Consider the following 17,300-nt stretch of genomic DNA (forward strand, 5'->3'; position numbering starts at 1 on the left):
AGACAGACTGTGCTCGCAGCCCCGCCCACACCTCGCTGTGCACGCAGCCTGCTGATCGGTCCTTACATGACAGCATGCCAACAATTTGCATATTACCCTATTTAGATAGACGGTGGTATTCATCACCAATAGAAATCTAGGAATTCACCACCAATTCTAGAAATTCACCACCAATTCTAGGAACTCACCATCAATAGAAATCTAGGAATTCACCACCAATAGAAACAATGATATTTTCATTTTTTGCAGCAGAAATCTTGATTTACACTATTTGAAATTACAGTAGTTTTTAGATTGTCATTAATGTATTCATAAAGATACACCTATATTACTAATCATACATCCTTTTCCCCCAACATTTTGATCTCCAAAGGGATGCATGACACAAAAGTGGTCAAGAGTCTCAATTACCCTTCAGGCCTCTCTCTAAAGCCTTTTCAGACTACTTCTCCCAAGGCACCCCATTAATTTCCCTCAAAACACTTAACATCATAATAAATAACTGAACTGTTTACTTATTAATGTCATAGTTTCTTTTTTATAAGTATATATTTTTATTGATTTCCAAGAGGGAGAGAGAGAGATAGAAACATCAATAATAAGAGAGAATCATTGATCAGCTGCCTCCTGCATTTCCCCCTCCCCATCTGGGATCGAGCCCGCAACCCAGACATGTACCCTTGACAGGAACTGAACTCAGGACCCTTCAGTCTGCAGGCCAACGCTCTATCCACTGAGCCAAACTGTCTAGGGTTAGTCTTCATTTTTTTTTTTAAACCCAACTTTTTAGTATATATATTTTATTGATTTTTTACAGAGTGGAAGGGAGAGGGATAGAGAGTTAGAAACATCGATGAGAGAGAAACATCGATCAGCTGCCTCCTGCACAGCCCCTACTGGGGATGTGCCCGCAACCATGGCACATGCCCTTGACCGGAATCGAACCTGGGACCATTCAGTCCGCAGGCCGATGCTCCATCCACTGAGCCAAACCGGTTAGGGCCTTCCTTTCTTTTTTTAATGTTTTTATTGATTTGAGAGAGAAAGGGAGAGTGATAGAAACATTGATGAGAAACATCAACTGGCTGCTTCCCACACGCCCCGCACTGGGGATCGGGTCTGCAACCCAGGTGTGTGCTCTGACTGGGAATCCAACTGATGACCTCTTGGTTCATACATAGTTCAACAATCAACCACTGAAGCACACTGGCCACGCAATGTCACTGTCTTTCTAAATCTCCCCTTATATATGTGGCCCATTTAGCACAATTTCTGACACATAGTAGAGACCTAGAGAATACTGGCTGAATGGCCATTTCTAGACTTCTCTTCACAACAGCTTGTCATGCTTTGTACAACTCAAGACTGTGACATGTCCAGAGACTTAAAGATTTTGAGAAGGGCTTTGGTTATAGCCCTCTCAGAAAAAGACTCTATTAGCCACCAATTCCCTCCCTTCTTATTGCATTTACAGATTATTTCCATATATTTATGCCCACAGCATACACACGCCTTGGTAATCTGAAAGAGAGTCATTTATAATCCCTACCAGGTATTATGTGAGTTCCAAATTGTTGCCCCTTTTTCAAGATGCTCAAATTAGAGTTATGGCCAATGTAAAGAAACAAATCAATATGCAACTAAGCACAAAGAGCCTATTTGAAAAATGAGAGTAAGACCCCTTCATTTGATATGTATGTGATAGCACTGGCTGGGGAGCTCAGTTGTTTGGAGCATCGTCCTGATATGCCAAGGTTGCTAGATCTATCCCCGATCAGGGGACATATAAGAATTAACCAATGAATGCATAAATAAGTGGGACAACAAACTGATATTTCTCTCTTCCTCTCTCTCTAAAATCAATCATTTTTTTTTTAAAAGCCTGTGATAAAAACAAAATGAAATGATTTAGGAAGACCTTGTGATACTTTGCTCCTTACAGAACTTGGCTTTAAAGATAATCCAAAAAATGGCAGGGAGCTTGTTTTCACATGGTCGGAGTTTAATCTTATTATTAAAACTAAGCAGAAAACCCTTCACTTCTCCAAGAATCTAGTAAAGGAGTCCAAATTGGTCAGCAACTTAAAAGAGAAATTATTAGATCTCTCAGCAAGTACTGACTTAAGGCCAGAGAATCATCAGTTTATGCTGCTTTAAGGCTTGCTTTCTGAAGCTTTAAATGAGCACCTACCATTTTTTTCTGAATGTAGAAGGAAATGGATTAGTTCATTTTCTACCCTTAAAGGAACACAGATATGCTTCTAATATTCTGGTTTTCTCAATTCAGAATCTTTGATACACAGTTTCAAATGAATCTGACTGGATCCTAAAATTCAAGTGCCAAAAAGAGTTCATATACAAAAGTATTTGATATATTAAACAGGGGAAAGGGAGACATTTAAGCAAACAGTGGGAGGAGGACATGGGGGTAGCAAAAAGGGTCAACTTATAGGCAAGACTGTCAAAGTTTAAGTGCAGTGAGTTATCTCAAACATGTCTTGAAATTTGCACAGGTCACCTCAACTATGAACACAAGGTTCAGGTTATGCACAAAAACTACAAAATAGGCCACCTTTACTAATGAGGCAAACAAGAAAAAGAAAGTCCCACAGGATTATATGAACATGTTAAGCGCCAAGTCTGTTTTGTCTTCCTTTCTGTTTAGCCCACAATATCCGATTTCACCAATATGTTGGCAGCACCAGTGACTGACATGGCACTTAACGTGTTAACTATTTGCAATTGTAGGACCCTGAGCTAGAATCCAGGAAAACACAGACAAGATGTGGGGAAGCATGGGACTTGGTTGGAAAGTGTGTAAGGAGGATTCTCTGAAAGTTTGGGGGCCTCTAGGGGACCTTGCCGAAGGCGGCAGCCCCTACCTTGACTTTTCCAAAGAAGTCTGAGCCTTGGGTGTATTACTGGGATCTTTATGTTTAGACTTCAAAACGTCCTTGTTTTAAAGACACTACAGATACATGTATTTTCTCAAGGATACTTACTCTGCTAATACTATCTAGAGGTTAATTTTTTTTTTAATATATATTTTATTGATTTTTTACAGAGAGGAAGGGAGAGAGATAGAGAGTTAGAAACATCGATGAGAGAGAAACATCGATCAGCTGCCTCCTGCACATCTCCCACTGGGGATGCGCCCACAACCCAGGTACATGCCCTTGACCGGAATCGAACCTGGGACCCTTCAGTCCGCAGGCCGACACTCCATCCACTGAGCCAAACCGGTTTCGGCTAGAGGTTAATTTTTAGTTCAGCTGTTGCTACCATAAAAGCCTAAGGAGGCAGGCAAATGGGGCTGTCTGGTTCCTTAAGCCAGGCAGTCCCTTGGCCCTCTCTTTCACAGAAACACGTGTCAGAATAGTCATTCATCCGTCACTCAGGGTCTGCTGTTAGTCCCGGCAACAATCCAAACTAAAAATGCCTAAGGAATGGAATGGAAATTTGGCTTCTATGCAATGTTGGGATTATTCTTATATTAAGAATTAAGCCCAAATCCTCTCAATATAGTATCAAAATGACATTCCACAATACTGAATATTTCCTATTACCTTTGAAAAGCCTTTTTACCCTGATTAAAATATTATTATTTACCCTTTAGGAAATTTAGAGGGGGGGTGGGGGGGGAAGTATGAATGTGAAAATAAAAACCACCTCTAATTTCATTATTAAAAGTGTGGCTTGTTGTTGTTTTTTCCCTCATTAAATGTTTTTATTGACTTCAGAGAGGAAAGAAGAGGGAGAGATAGATAGAAACATCAATGATGAGAGAGAATCATTGATCAGCTGTCCCCTGCACGCCCCACACGGGGGAGGGGGATCGAACTGCAACCTGGGCATGTGCCCTAACCAGCAATTGAACCATTATAACTTTGTTCATGTGTCAACACTCAACCACTGAGCCACACTGGCTGGATAACTGTGCCTTGTTTTTAAGGTCTATTTTCCAGTAATTGAAATAAATTGATTTTTTCAGAAGATTCTTTTTTTAAAATATATATTTTATTGATTTTTTACAGAGAGGAAGGGGGAGAGAGAGAGAGAGCTAGAAACATTGATGAGAGAGAAACATCGATCAGCCACCTCCTGCACATCCCCCACTGGGGAAGCGCCTGCAACCCAGGCACATGCCCCTGACCGGAATCGAACCCGGGACCCCTCAGTCCACAGGCCGACGCTCTATCCACTGAGCCAAACCGGTTTCGGCAGAATTAAGATTCTTTTATTACTAAAATTCTTAAAACATGGATAAACTGTGCAACAATTTATACTGTCCAAAATATATATACTTAAAAATAATTCTTCCCCTCAAAACAACCCTGTCCCAATCACTATTCCTATCACTATTACACATGGAGCAAACAGGATCTGAGAGGTAATTCACATGCCTAAGGTCGGTAGCTATTTGACATAGAATGGAGGGCTTAAACCTGAACCTTCTAACACTGAGGCCAGAGTTCCTTCTACATAGGTAGAGACCCATAGTTTAGGAATTATTGAAAGAGTTTCATAAACTATTTATTGGTCTTGTTAAGATAACTGATTTCAACAAGTATTTATTGATTATCTACTATGTGCAAAAGACCATGAATAAATAGAGCAACAGCCTTCAATGTTGCAATGGGAAATGAGGGAGGGGGGAGGAGAGAGTAAAATAAGTATAACATACAATAAAATATTGATACGTGTAGTAAAGGAAGCATAAAATACTTTAAAATTTCCAAAGACATGAGATCTTAAAAGGATTCCTTAAAAGGCCAGACTACTTTGTTCTTTTCTTTTAAGATTTGATTTCTTTTTTTGTTTTGTTAATCCTCACCTGAAGATATTTTTTTCCCCATTGATCTTTAGGGAGAGTGGAAGAGAGAGGGAAAGAAAGAGAAACATCGATATAAGAGAAACACACTGATTGGTTGCCTCCTGCACGAGCTCTGATCAGGGCCAGGGCCTGGGCTGGGGAGCCTGCAACCAAGGTATGTGCCCTTAAACCAGAATCGAACCTGGGATCCTGTGGTCTGCAGGCTGATGCTGTATCCACTGAGCAAAACTGGCTAGGGCTACCCTTTGTTGATTTTTAAAATTTATATTTTTCAATTTCAGTTTACTTTCAATATTATTTTATACTAGAGACCCAGTGCATGAAAATTCATGCACTTAAGGGGGGGGGGAGGGTTGTCCTTCAACCCAGCCTGCCCCCTCTCACAGTCCGGGAGCCCTCAGGGGATATCTGCGGGAGGTGACCGGGCGATCAGAGGAAGGTGCTACCCCCATCACCCCACTGCTGCTGCCACTGCCGGCCACTGCAGCCACCTACCCTTGGCCCTCGCAGCCACCGCGGCTTTGTCTGGAAGGACGTCCAGTCTATCCAGTCTAATTAGCATATTACCCTTTTATTAGTATAGACGATTAGTTTCAGGTGTACAGCATAGTGGTTAGACAATCATATACTTTACAAAGTGTTCCCCCCGATATTTCTAGTACCCACCTGGCACCGTACAGTTATCAAAATATTATTGACTATATTCCCTATGCTGTACTTTACATCCTCATGGCTATTCTGCAACTACCAATTTGCACTTCTTATTCCTTCACCTTCTTCACCCAGGCCCCAAACCCCCTTCCCCTCTGGCAACCATCAGTCTGTTCTCTGGATCTATGAGTCTGTTTTAGTTTGTTTGTTCATTTATTTTGTTCTTTAGGTTCCACATGTAAGGGAGATTATATGGTATTTTTCTTTCTCTGACTGGCTTATTTCACTTAGCATAATACCCTCTAGGCCTATCCATGCTGTCCCAAATGGTAAGATTTCATTCTTTTTTATAGGCCAGACTACTCTGAGTGGGAGGGACAACTCCTGTGGGGAAATGAAGGTTCCAAGAAGAGAAGCAACACAAATACAAGGCTGTGGAGGCTGCTTCTATGATTCTTGGCACTTTAAGAGAATCTGATTTTGTCTGAGGGTGTCAGATCTCATTATTCTGCAAAGCTTCTTTCCTCCTCCTCATCTGGGGAAAAATTTGTTCTGAATTCTTGAAAAATTAGCTGCTCAGATTAACACTGAATAAAAGTGACAAAAGCTATACGCATATCTGAAGTCAACCATTACTTTCAATAATTTAATCTCTTTACATTAGAAATGATGCCCAACATAATACTGATCCATTTTTATGAGGACTGTTTGAAACCCTCTGACAGTCTGTGAAAGCAGACTTGTAGTTAGTTCTGTTTAGAAATGCCCTTTGACAATTTCCTAGTTGTTTGTTTCCATTACAAGTCACAGTTTGGGAGTTTTATGCTAGTATTTTCACCAGTCACCTAGTATTTGCACTATTCCTTTTTTTTTTTTTCTCCAACTGTGACTCCAGACAGGGTCCAAAGAGGAGTTTTACCATCTCTTCTCTGGGTTTTATGGAGACTTAGTTTACCCTTCTGTGTTAGCCTCTTAAGGCACTGCGTCAACCTTAAAAGGGCACAGTAAAGGGCGGCACTATTCTTTTTTTGTTGTTAATCCTCACACGAAGATATTTTTCCCATTGATTTTTTTTTTTTTTTAGAGAGTGGAAGAGAGAGGGAAAGATAGAGAGAAACATTGATGTGAGAGAGGCACATCGATTGGTTGCCTCCTTCATGCATCCTGACCAGGGCCAGGGAACCTGCAACCACGGTAAGTGCCCTTGACCAGAATCGAACCCAGGATCCTTCAGTCCACCGGCCAACACTCAATCCACTGAGCCAAATCTGCTATGGCTGCACTATTCTTCATTCACCATGAATAGTGTGTTCTAAGACCATTTTTCTGAACTATCCCATTTATAATTTCTCTGGGTAGGTGGGATAAGAACTGACTCTGATTTTCGACTACATATTTTTCTAAATTTAAAAAATAATCATGTATTACTTTTCTAATCAGGAAAACTCCTAATAAACATTCTGAAAAGTTAGTTTAAAACTTGTACAAGTGATTCCATTCATGTAAAGTTCAAAACCAGGCTAAGCTAACCTAGGGTGTAGAATGCTGGTTAGTGGGCGTGGTGACTGGAAGAGCCGATAAAATTCCCATTTCTTATCTGAGTGTTGGTTTCAGGGTATGTTTACTTTATAAAAATTCATTGAACTATATACTAAGGATTTGTGCTTTTTTATGAATGTATATTTCAATAAAAGAATTTACTTAGAAGAAAAACTGACATAATAAGATCTGAATTAAGACAAGGGTCATCTTTTAGTAGAGAATTAGGTTATATGCATGTAATGGGTACCCTTTAGAACAATTTTTTTTTTTTAATCCTCACCTGAAAATATTTTTTCCATTGATCTTTAGAGAGAGTAAAAGGGAGGGAAAAGGGGGAGGGAGAGAAACATTAATGTGAGAGAGACTCATCAACTGGTTGCCTCCAGCACGTGCCCCAACCAGGGCTGGGGCTTGAACCTGCAACTGAGGAGCCTTGAGTGGAAATTGAACCCACCACCCTTTATTTCTAGGGCTGATGCTCTAACCACTGAGACAAACTGGTCAGGGTACTTTTACAAAAGCATCAGACCTCCCTGTAGACAGCCTGAGGGTCAATCCCACCCATTGATGTGCCAACAGCAATGAAGGCTCAACTACAACAGGAGAGCACACACAACCCATACAAGGGATACTCCTGGAGCACCAGACTCAGGTGACCAGGAAGACTATGCCACTGGGCTCCGGAGGACACCTACTACATATGGTTACCCTACCAAGACTGGGAGAGCTAGCAGATCAACCTACATATAGAAACAAACACCTGGAAGGCAGCCAAAATTAGGAGACAAAGAAACATGGCCAAATGAAAGAACAGGACAAAACTCCAGAAAAAGAAGTAAACGAAACGGAGGCAAGAAATCTACCAGATCAGAGCTCAAAACACTGGCATAAGGATATTTAATGAACTTAGGGGAAGAATAGATTAACTCAGTGATAGAAACCATAAAAAACAACCAGTCAGAAATGAAGAATACAGTATCTGAAATGAAGACTAAATTAGAAGGAATCAACAGATTAGATGAAGCAGAGAATCAAATCATCAATTTGGAACACAAGGTAGTAGAAAGCACAAAATCATAACAGCAAGAAAGAAAAAAGAATTTAAAAAACATAAGGATGTGCCCTAGCTAGTTTGGCTCAGTGGATAAAGCGTTGGTCTGCAGACTGAAGGGTCCCGGGTTTGATTCCAGTCAGGGCACATGCCCAGGTTGTGGGCTAGATCCCCAGTGGGGGGCGTGCAGGAGGCAGCCAATCAATGATTCTCTCTCATCATTGATGTTTCTCTCTCTCTCCCTCCCTCTCTGGAATCAATAAAAATATATTTAAAAAATATATACATATATAAGAATAGTTTAAGGGACCTCTGGGACAACATCAAGTGTAACAACATTCACATCATAGTGGTACCAGAATGAGAGAGCAAGGGATTGAGAATCTATATGAAGAAATGATGATGAAAAACTTTCCTAACTTGGTGAAGGAAAGAGACCTAAGTCCAGGAAGCACAGGGAGACCCACACCAAGACACATGATAATTAAATGCAAAAAGTTAAAGACAGAGAATCTGAAAAGTATCAAGAGAGCCCTAGCTGGGTTGGCTCAGTGGATAGAGCGTCAGCCTGTGGACTGAAGGGTCCCAGGTTCGATTCCGGCCAAGGGCACATGCCTGGGTTGCGGGCTTGATCCCCAGTGGGGGGGATGAAGGGGGCAGCCAACCAATGATTCTCTCTCATCATTGATGTTTCTAACTCTCTCTTCTTCTCCCTTCCTCTCTGAAATCAATAAAAATATATTATATAAAAAAAAAAGTAGCAAGAGAAAAGCAGTTAGTTACCTACAAGGGAACTCCCATAAGACTGTCAGCTGATTTCTCAACAGAAACTTTGCAGGCCAGAAGGGAATGGCAAGAAATATTCAAAGTGATGAATACCAAGAACCTACAACCAAGATTACTTTATCCAGCAAAGCTATCATTCAGAATTGAAGGTCAGATAAAGAGCTTCACAGATAAGGAAAAGCTAAAGGAGTTCATCACCACCAAACCAGTATTATATGAAATGCTGAAAGGTATCCTTTAAGAAGAGGAAGAAGAAGAAAAAGGTAAAGATACAAATTATGAACAACAAACATGCATCTATCAACAAGTGAATCTAAGAATCAAGTGAATAAATAATCTGATGAACAGAATGAACTGTTGATTATAATAGAATCAGGGACATAGAAAGGGAATGGACTGACTATTCTTGGGGGGGAAAGGGGTGTGGGAGATGTGGGAAGAGACTGGACAAAAATCGTGCACCTATGGATGAGGACAGTGGGTGGGGAGTGAGGGCGGAGGGTGGGGCGGGAACTGGGAGGAGGGGAGTTATGGGGGAAAAAAGAGAAACAAATGTAATAATCTAAACAATAAAGATTTAATTAAAAAAAAAAAGATATCAAGATGGCGGCATAGGTTAACGCCGGAGTTTGCTGCTTTGAACAACTACTTCAAAAGTGAAACCAAAAAACGGAAGGGGCATCACCCAGAACCACAGGAATGCTGGCTGAGTGGAAGTCCTACAACTAGGAGGAAAGAGAAACGCACACGGACACTCAGAGGAGGCGCAGTGCTGAAGTCAAATTCTGAGGTGCAGAGTGCGTGGAGCGGGCTGGCGGCGGAGGGCGCGGTTGTTGTTTTCAATCGGGAGGGAGTCGCAGACTCTGAGCACCAGATCCGGGCGAGTCTTTAGGGACCCAGACTCAAACGGGAGAAGCGGGACTGTCTGGCTTCGGTCAGAGCGAGTGCAGCTTTCTCTCCCAGCTTTGCAGCGGGTGCTGGGACTCAGAGAGGCAGAGCCCCTGGGGACAGGACTGAGAGCTGCCATAACTGCTCTCTCCGGCCCACCCTGTTGATCCTGTGCGACCCGCCCCGCCCAAGCCCTGCACAGAGGCATTTGCCGGATAGCCTCAGGCAAAGGCTAGATTAGCACCTCCCTAGAGGACAGAAGTTCTCTCACTGCTGACACAGCTGATTCTCATAGCCACTTGGCCTGGAGGTCAAACCCTCCCTGGAATTAGCTACAACAATCAAGATTTAACTATAAGACTGCGAACAAAAACCACTAGGGGGTGCACCAAGGAAGCATAACAAAATGCGGAGACAAAGAAACAGGACAAAATTGTCAAAGGAAGATATAGAGTTCAGAACCACACTTTTAAGGTCTCTCAAGAACTGTTTAGAAGCTGCCGATAAACTTAATGAGATCTACACGAAAACTAATAAGACCCTCGATCTTATATTGGGGAACCAACTAGAAATTAAGCATACACGGACAGAAATAACGAATATTATACAGACGCCCAACAGCAGACCAGAGGAGCGCAAGCATCAAGTCAATGATTTGAAATGCGAGGAAGCAAAAAACATCCAACCGGAAAAGCAAAATGAAAAAAGAATCCAAAAATGCGAGGATAGTGTAAGGAGCCTCTGGGACAGCTTCAAGCGTACCAACATCAGAATTATAGGGGTGCCAGAAGATGAGAGAGAGCAAGATATTGAAAACCTATTTGAAGAAATAATGACAGAAAACTTCCCCCACCTGGTGAAAGAAATGGACTTACAGGTCCAAGAAGCGCGGAGAACCCCAAACAAAAGGAATCCAAAGAGGACCACACCAAGACACATCATAATTAAAATGCCAAGAGCAAAAGATAAAGAGAGAACCTTAAAAACAGCAAGAGAAAGAAACTCAGTTACCTACAAGGGAATACCCATACGACTGTCAGCTGATTTCTCAACAGAAACTTTGCAGGCCAGAAGGGAGTGGCAAGAAATATTCAAAGTGATCAATACCAAGAACCTACAACCAAGATTACTTTATCCAGCAAAGCTATCATTCAGAATTGAAGGTCAGATAAAGAGCTTCACAGATAAGGAAAAGCTAAAGGAGTTCATCACCACCAAACCAGGATTATATGAAATGCTGAAAGGTATCCTTTAAGAAGAGGAAGAGGAAGAAAAAGGTAAAGATACAAATTATGAACAACAAACATGCATCTATCAACAAGTGAATCTAAGAATCAAGTGAATAAATAATCTGATGAACAGAATGAACTGTTGATTATAATAGAATCAGGGACATAGAAAGGGAATGGACTGACTATTCTTGGGGGGGAAAGGGGTGTGGGAGATGTGGGAAGAGACTGGACAAAAATCGTGCACCTATGGATGAGGACAGTGGGTGGGGAGTGAGGGCGGAGGGTGGGGCGGGAACTGGGAGGAGGGGAGTTATGGGGGGAAAAAAAAAGAGGAACAAATGTAATAATCTGAACAATAAAGATTTAATTAAAAAAAAAAAGATATGGAAACAATCTAAGTGTCCACTGATAGACAAATGGTTAAAGAATATATGGTACATATATGCAATGGAATATTATTTGGCCATAAAAAAGAATGAAATCTTACCATATGCAACAACATGGATGGATAAGGAGGATATTATGCTATTTGACATAAGTCAGACAAATAAAGACAAATACTGAATGGTTTCTGTTATATGTAGAATTTAAAAAACAAAACAAACGAATAAAGGAAAATAAAAATAGACTTATAGAAACAGGCACTAAAGAGAAGGTTGCCAGAGGGGGGCAGGAGCGGGGAATGGGTGAAAAGGGTGAGGGGATTAAGAAGTACAAATTGGTACTTACAAAATAGTCATGGGTTGTAAAGTACAGCATAGGGAATATAGTTAATGATCCTATATAATAAAAGGGTAATATGCAAATTGACCCTAACTGCAGAAGGACCTGGAACGACCGGTCACTATGATGCACACTGACCACCAGGGGGTAGATGCTCAACACAGGAGCAGCCCCCTGGTGGTCAGTGTGTTCCCACAGGGGGAGCTCCGCTCAGCCACAATCCAGGCTGACTGCTGGGAGCACAGCGGCGGTGGCAGGAGCCTCTCCTGCCTCTGTGGCAGTGCTAAGCCACTGCCAGACATCTCCCAAGGGCTCTCAGGCTGCCAGAGGGATGTCTGACTGCCAGCTTAGGCCTAATCCCCCAGGAGCGGGCCTAAGCTGGCAGGTAGACATGCCCTGAGGGATCCCAGACTGCGAAGAGGGCGCAGGCCGGGCTGAGGGGACCCCCCCCCCCGCCCCCCAGCTCCCACCACCGAGTGCATGAATTTTCGTGCACTGGGACTCTAGTATTGTAATATCTATGTATGGTACCAAGCGCATACTAGACATATTGGAAAATGACTTCATAATATAGGATCACTATGCTGTACACCTGAAACTAATGTAACTTTGTATGTCAATTATAATTGAAATATTTTCTTTTAAGAAAAAAGAGATTCTGCCGAAACCGGTTTGGCTCAGTGGATAGAGCGTCGGCCTGCAGACTGAAAGGTCCCAGGTTCGATTCCGGTCAAGGGCATATACCTGGGTTGCAGGCATATCCCCAGTAGGAGATGTGCAGGAGGCAGCTGATTGATGTTTCTCTCTCATCGATGTTTCTAACTCTCTATCTCTCTCCCTTCCTCTCTGTAAAAAATCAATAAAATATATTTAAAAAAAAAAAGAAAAAAGAGATTCATGAAAATGTTTTTGGAAGTACTACAGGCTTGCTTATTTATTTATTTATTTTTTATTAATACTCACCCAAGAATATTTTTCCATAGATTTTTGGAGAGTGGAAGACAAAGGGAGAGACAGGGAGAGACATATCGATTGGTTGCCTCCTGCATGTGCCCTGACCAGGACTGGAGACAGAGCCACTACAGGCTAAATTTATTTGAATAGCTTGTTCATATATTTAATTTTATATTTATTTAATCATTAAAGTCTGAACTGGATACTTCATTTTCATTATACTTTGCAATATCTCATGGAAGACATTAGGTGATGGAGTGTTATTTGTAGATTTGGTGAATCTCAAAGATCTTTGGATTTTTTTCAGAATGTCAACCATCTATCTTAACTGTTTAATCATTCTCAATACCACAGAAAACAAAGTTAGAAAGACAAGTTACTTGGATTATAAAGCAATTGTGTTTGTGATCTCCCACAGGAACAAATAAGCATGATTCTCTTGATTATGCAAATATTTGGACTTTTTTCCATCTATACTTGGGAAATCTGCTAAAATAACAGTAATAGTATTCAGTTATAGTTATTTATTGGCACGTTCATAAAAAACATCAATCTGCCCTAACCGGTTTGGCTCAGTGGATAGAGTATCGGCCTGTGGACTGAAGGGTCCCAGGTTCGATTCCGGTTAAGGGCATGTACGTTGGTTGCAGGCACATCCCCAGTAGGAGGTGTGCAGGAGGCAGCTGATTGATGTTTCTCTCTCATCGATGTTTCTAACTCTCTATCCCTCGCCTTTCCTCTCTGTAAAAAATCAATAAAATATATTTTTTGAAAATTGCTCATTGTATTTTTAAAAACAAAACAAAAAAGACATCAATCCAATGTATTAATACTATGTAAAAGCCAAATACTAGTATATATATATATCACAGTGAATATTGTGTATTCACTAGGACCTCTTAGTGAAATCTTCCAATGAGCTGAAAAACAAAGTCTATGAACCAAAGAATGAATTCCTTAACTACATATGAAATCTAGCTAGTTAATAGTTTAAAAACACCTGATTTTTCTGCATTTCTAGATTTCTGCAAAACTCAGTAAGTAATTAAATTCATTTCATGTATGGCATGTTCCATGCTCTTTAGAGGATGAATGTGCTAAAAATGGTAGCTGGTGATTTTAGTATCACCACAATATGCACCTTCCTAAAATTATAAAAGTGTATTTTGGTCACATCACTGGCTATATTCAAAAATTCTGATGAAAAGATTATTATATGTACCTTAATTATGGCACTATGTAAAATTAAGGATATCGAGATTATAAATTTGCCTCACTTTTGATGATAGGTTTATTTGTATTCAAAAACTGAAATCTGTGGCCCTAGCTTGTATGGCTCAGTGGTTGGAGTGTCATCCTGTACACTGAAAGGTTGTAGGTTTGATTCCTGGTCAGGGGACATACTTAGGTTGTGGGTTCCATCCCTAGTTGGGGTGTGTACGGAAGACAATCAATCAATGTTTCTTTCACATTGATGTTCCTCCCTCTCTCCCTCCCTTCATTTTCTTTCCTCTCTTTCTAAAATCAATAAATCATGCCCTCGGGTGAGGATTAAACAAACAAAAACAAAACTGAAATTTGTGTAACTTTGATTGCTTTGAAGTCAAGGACTGTGTAATTCTAATTCTTTCAGTTTCCAGCATTTCAATTATATGGTTCAGTATAAAATCAGAGCTCAGTAAGTTCTTATCACTGTTCTAAGGTCTTTTACATGTTTCTGCATGTAGACAGGAGCTGGTTCTACTGTAACATCTGGGGTGGGGATGGGAGTGGGGGCAAAAGGGAAGGGCAGACCCAACCAAGAAGTCTCAACAGTGTGAGTTTTCTCTTTTAAGCTGGGTGGTGGGTGCACAAGTGTTCATTATATTATTTATTTTCTTATACCTCTTTGCATAATTCATTTTTAAAAGAAAAAAGTAAAACAAAGTATAATATCCATAGCTTTATTTTGCTTCACATAGTGGCAAATACTGGACCATTTACTTCAATATACTTCACCAAAGGTGCAGAGAGAACTCTCTTTCATCACTCAGCCAGGGGTCCTCAAACTTTTTAAACAGGGGGCCAGTTCACTGTCCCTCAGACCGTGGGAGGGCCGGACTATAGTTTAAAAAAAAAACTATGAACAAATTCCTATGCACATTGCACATATCTTATTTTGAAGTAAAAAAACAAAACGGGAACAAATACAATATTTGTATTTGCATGTGGCCCGCGGGCCGTAGTTTGAGGACCCCTGACTCACACTATAGTGTTGGGAAAGCTTAAAAGTAGAAATCAACCTCTCTGCCCTCTCCGATGGTTCTTCTCAGAGACGTATGTGTTAGAAATTAAACATGGCTTTTAATTGCAAGTGTCATTTTAGCATAATATGATTGGTTAACAGCAACAACGTGCCACGCCTCCAAGTGTAACTGAGTAAATTACCTCAATTTCCTGTAACTGCTCCTGATTGGTTGTGTACATCTGCTGAAGAGAATCCTCCAGCTCTGTGTTCCGATCCAGTAATGTCTTCCCAAGCTCAGCAGCAAGTTGGAGATCTAGTACGACAAGTGAATAATGCAAATGATCTCACTTCATTTTATATAACCCAGTCCATAAAATAAAAATGAACCAAGACCCGACCCAACATAGCAAATTTAAATCTGATCCTGGTAGAAGGTGGAATGGCCCAGAAGGAAAACTGAGTCCTACTTAAGATCCAGTTGAACTGGGGCCCTCTACTTGTAACATGCTCTTATGTACTCCTACTTTTAAGACGTGAAGAAGACTGATCTACTCACTAGTAGATATACTCATTAGTCTAGAAGTGATCAATCAGCATTGTGACTTCTAAAATCGTTATTATTTGCTAACGGACTGGATTTATTCATATCCTAAATACCTACTGTTTTGGACAGAGCCTCAACCAAAATATAGGCAGATATTTAAATAGTCTCCATCCTGGCTGGCCTTCTCAGTGGTTAGAGCATGGGCCTGCGCACCGGAAGGTCTCAGGTTCAATTCCTGGTCAAGGGCATGTACCTGGGTTACAGGTTCAATATCCGTCCCCAGTCGGGGTGTGTGCAGTAGGCAACCAATCAATGTCTCTCTCTCACATAGATGTTCCTCTCTCCTTTCCTCCCTCCCTTCCTCTCTTTCTAAAAACCAATGGAAAAAATATACTCATTCCTCAGGTGAGGGTTTAAACACAAACAAACAAACAGTTACTAAAGTTCCTATGAAATCTGGCTGCTTTAAATGTGCACTATATTACTGCAACTGTCAAAGCAGTCTGTTGTTACAGATCCTGGGACTAAAAATTAAGTAAAAAAAAGAAAAGAAAAGGGAAAATACATCAGTAATATGTATTTCTTCTACTTCTCTTCATGTCCTTCTCCAAGATGAGCAAACCAAACACGCAGCACAGCGATTGTGAGGTAATACATGTCAGTAGCTGTTACAGTACTTTGATTTAGCACAGAACCGTATTTCTATTTTGAACCTCATTTTTCGACTCTCTTCTTAGGTACATATGCACAATCTCAGAAATAAAAATTAAATGATACCCAAAGGACACTTGTTCTAACATAGGTAACTGAAGTAACTATCTGCATAAACTTCACAGAGAGACCCTTTAATATAGTGGGAAATTAACTCAACTGAGTAGGAAGGTCTGACATCCAGTGCTGACTATCATTTCCCAGATAAATACGTTTAAGATGGGGCTTTAAAGGTCCCTTCACTTAGTCTTCTTGTCTAAAGACAATATGATTGTGAAATAAAATGAAATAATACAGAAGGAAGTACTTTACAAACTAAATGCAATACAAAAGCAAACTAGTAGCAGAAGTACTAGTATTGACTCACAAGTGACTGTTTATCGCTGGGCATAACACTAAGCTGTAGTTATGGAATGGTTAATACAATGAAGTTCCTGCTTTTCTAGATGAACTAAGATAACAAGTAGATAAACCTGCAAACTGTGATAACACTCTTCATTCATACATGCATGCAGACATTCAATACCAGTGAGGAACAGACTGAGGAAGTAACACGGAGTCACTACAGTCAAGCTACTATGTTACTGCAATTAGCCAAAGCTTGAGAAACAATACTATTTTTGTTTTAATTAGCCTGGGAACTTAAACTTTCAAACTTTCCAGTCCTGTCAATGCTTGGATATACATCAAACCTCCAGGTAAAGATGTGACTACCCCTGAAGGATTAAGGAAACAATGTTCACTTATCCAGACCACTGGTCATCCAATCCAGAGGCTAAGAATTTATTTTTTAACTATACCAGTAAGAACTCTTTGTTTTTCCTTTGTCTTCAGAGCATTCTGGGTATTGCCTTGTGTTTCTGGTTTGCAAACACTAAGACATTTGAATAAATCTTTATCATTTATTTCTAGCAATGCCTCTACACCAGGGGTGGGCAAACTTTTTGACTCGAGGGCCACAATGGGTTCTTTTTTTTGTTGTTGTTAATATATTTTATTGATTTTTTACAGAGAGGAAGGGAGAGAGATAGAGAGTCAGAAACATCGATGAGAGAGAAGCATCGATCAGCTGCCTCCTGCACATCTCCTACTGGGGATATGCCCGCAACCCAGGTACATGCCCTTGACCGGAATCGAACCTGGGACCTTTCAGTCTG

At 40.7% G+C, this 17,300-nt stretch overlaps 1 protein-coding gene and 1 non-coding gene across 3 annotated transcripts in view; both read right to left on the minus strand.

Annotated features, from left to right (window-relative positions):
• Window positions 1-17,300, minus strand: part of CDR2 (cerebellar degeneration related protein 2) — a 42,984-nt gene that overhangs the window by 16,379 nt on the left and 9,305 nt on the right. For both annotated transcript variants that reach the window (XM_059692057.1, XM_059692056.1), the window contains exon 2: window positions 15,089-15,201. In XM_059692057.1, the coding sequence (XP_059548040.1) occupies window positions 15,089-15,201 (113 nt within the window). The remainder of the gene's footprint in view (window positions 1-15,088; window positions 15,202-17,300) is intronic.
• On the minus strand, window positions 6,367-6,488 carry LOC132233999 (small nucleolar RNA SNORA26). Its single transcript, XR_009452829.1, has one exon. It is a non-coding gene; the product is annotated as a small nucleolar RNA SNORA26 (small nucleolar RNA).

This window comes from Myotis daubentonii, chromosome 4 (genome assembly GCF_963259705.1).
Source record: "Myotis daubentonii chromosome 4, mMyoDau2.1, whole genome shotgun sequence".
Lineage (NCBI taxonomy): Eukaryota > Metazoa > Chordata > Mammalia > Chiroptera > Vespertilionidae > Myotis > Myotis daubentonii.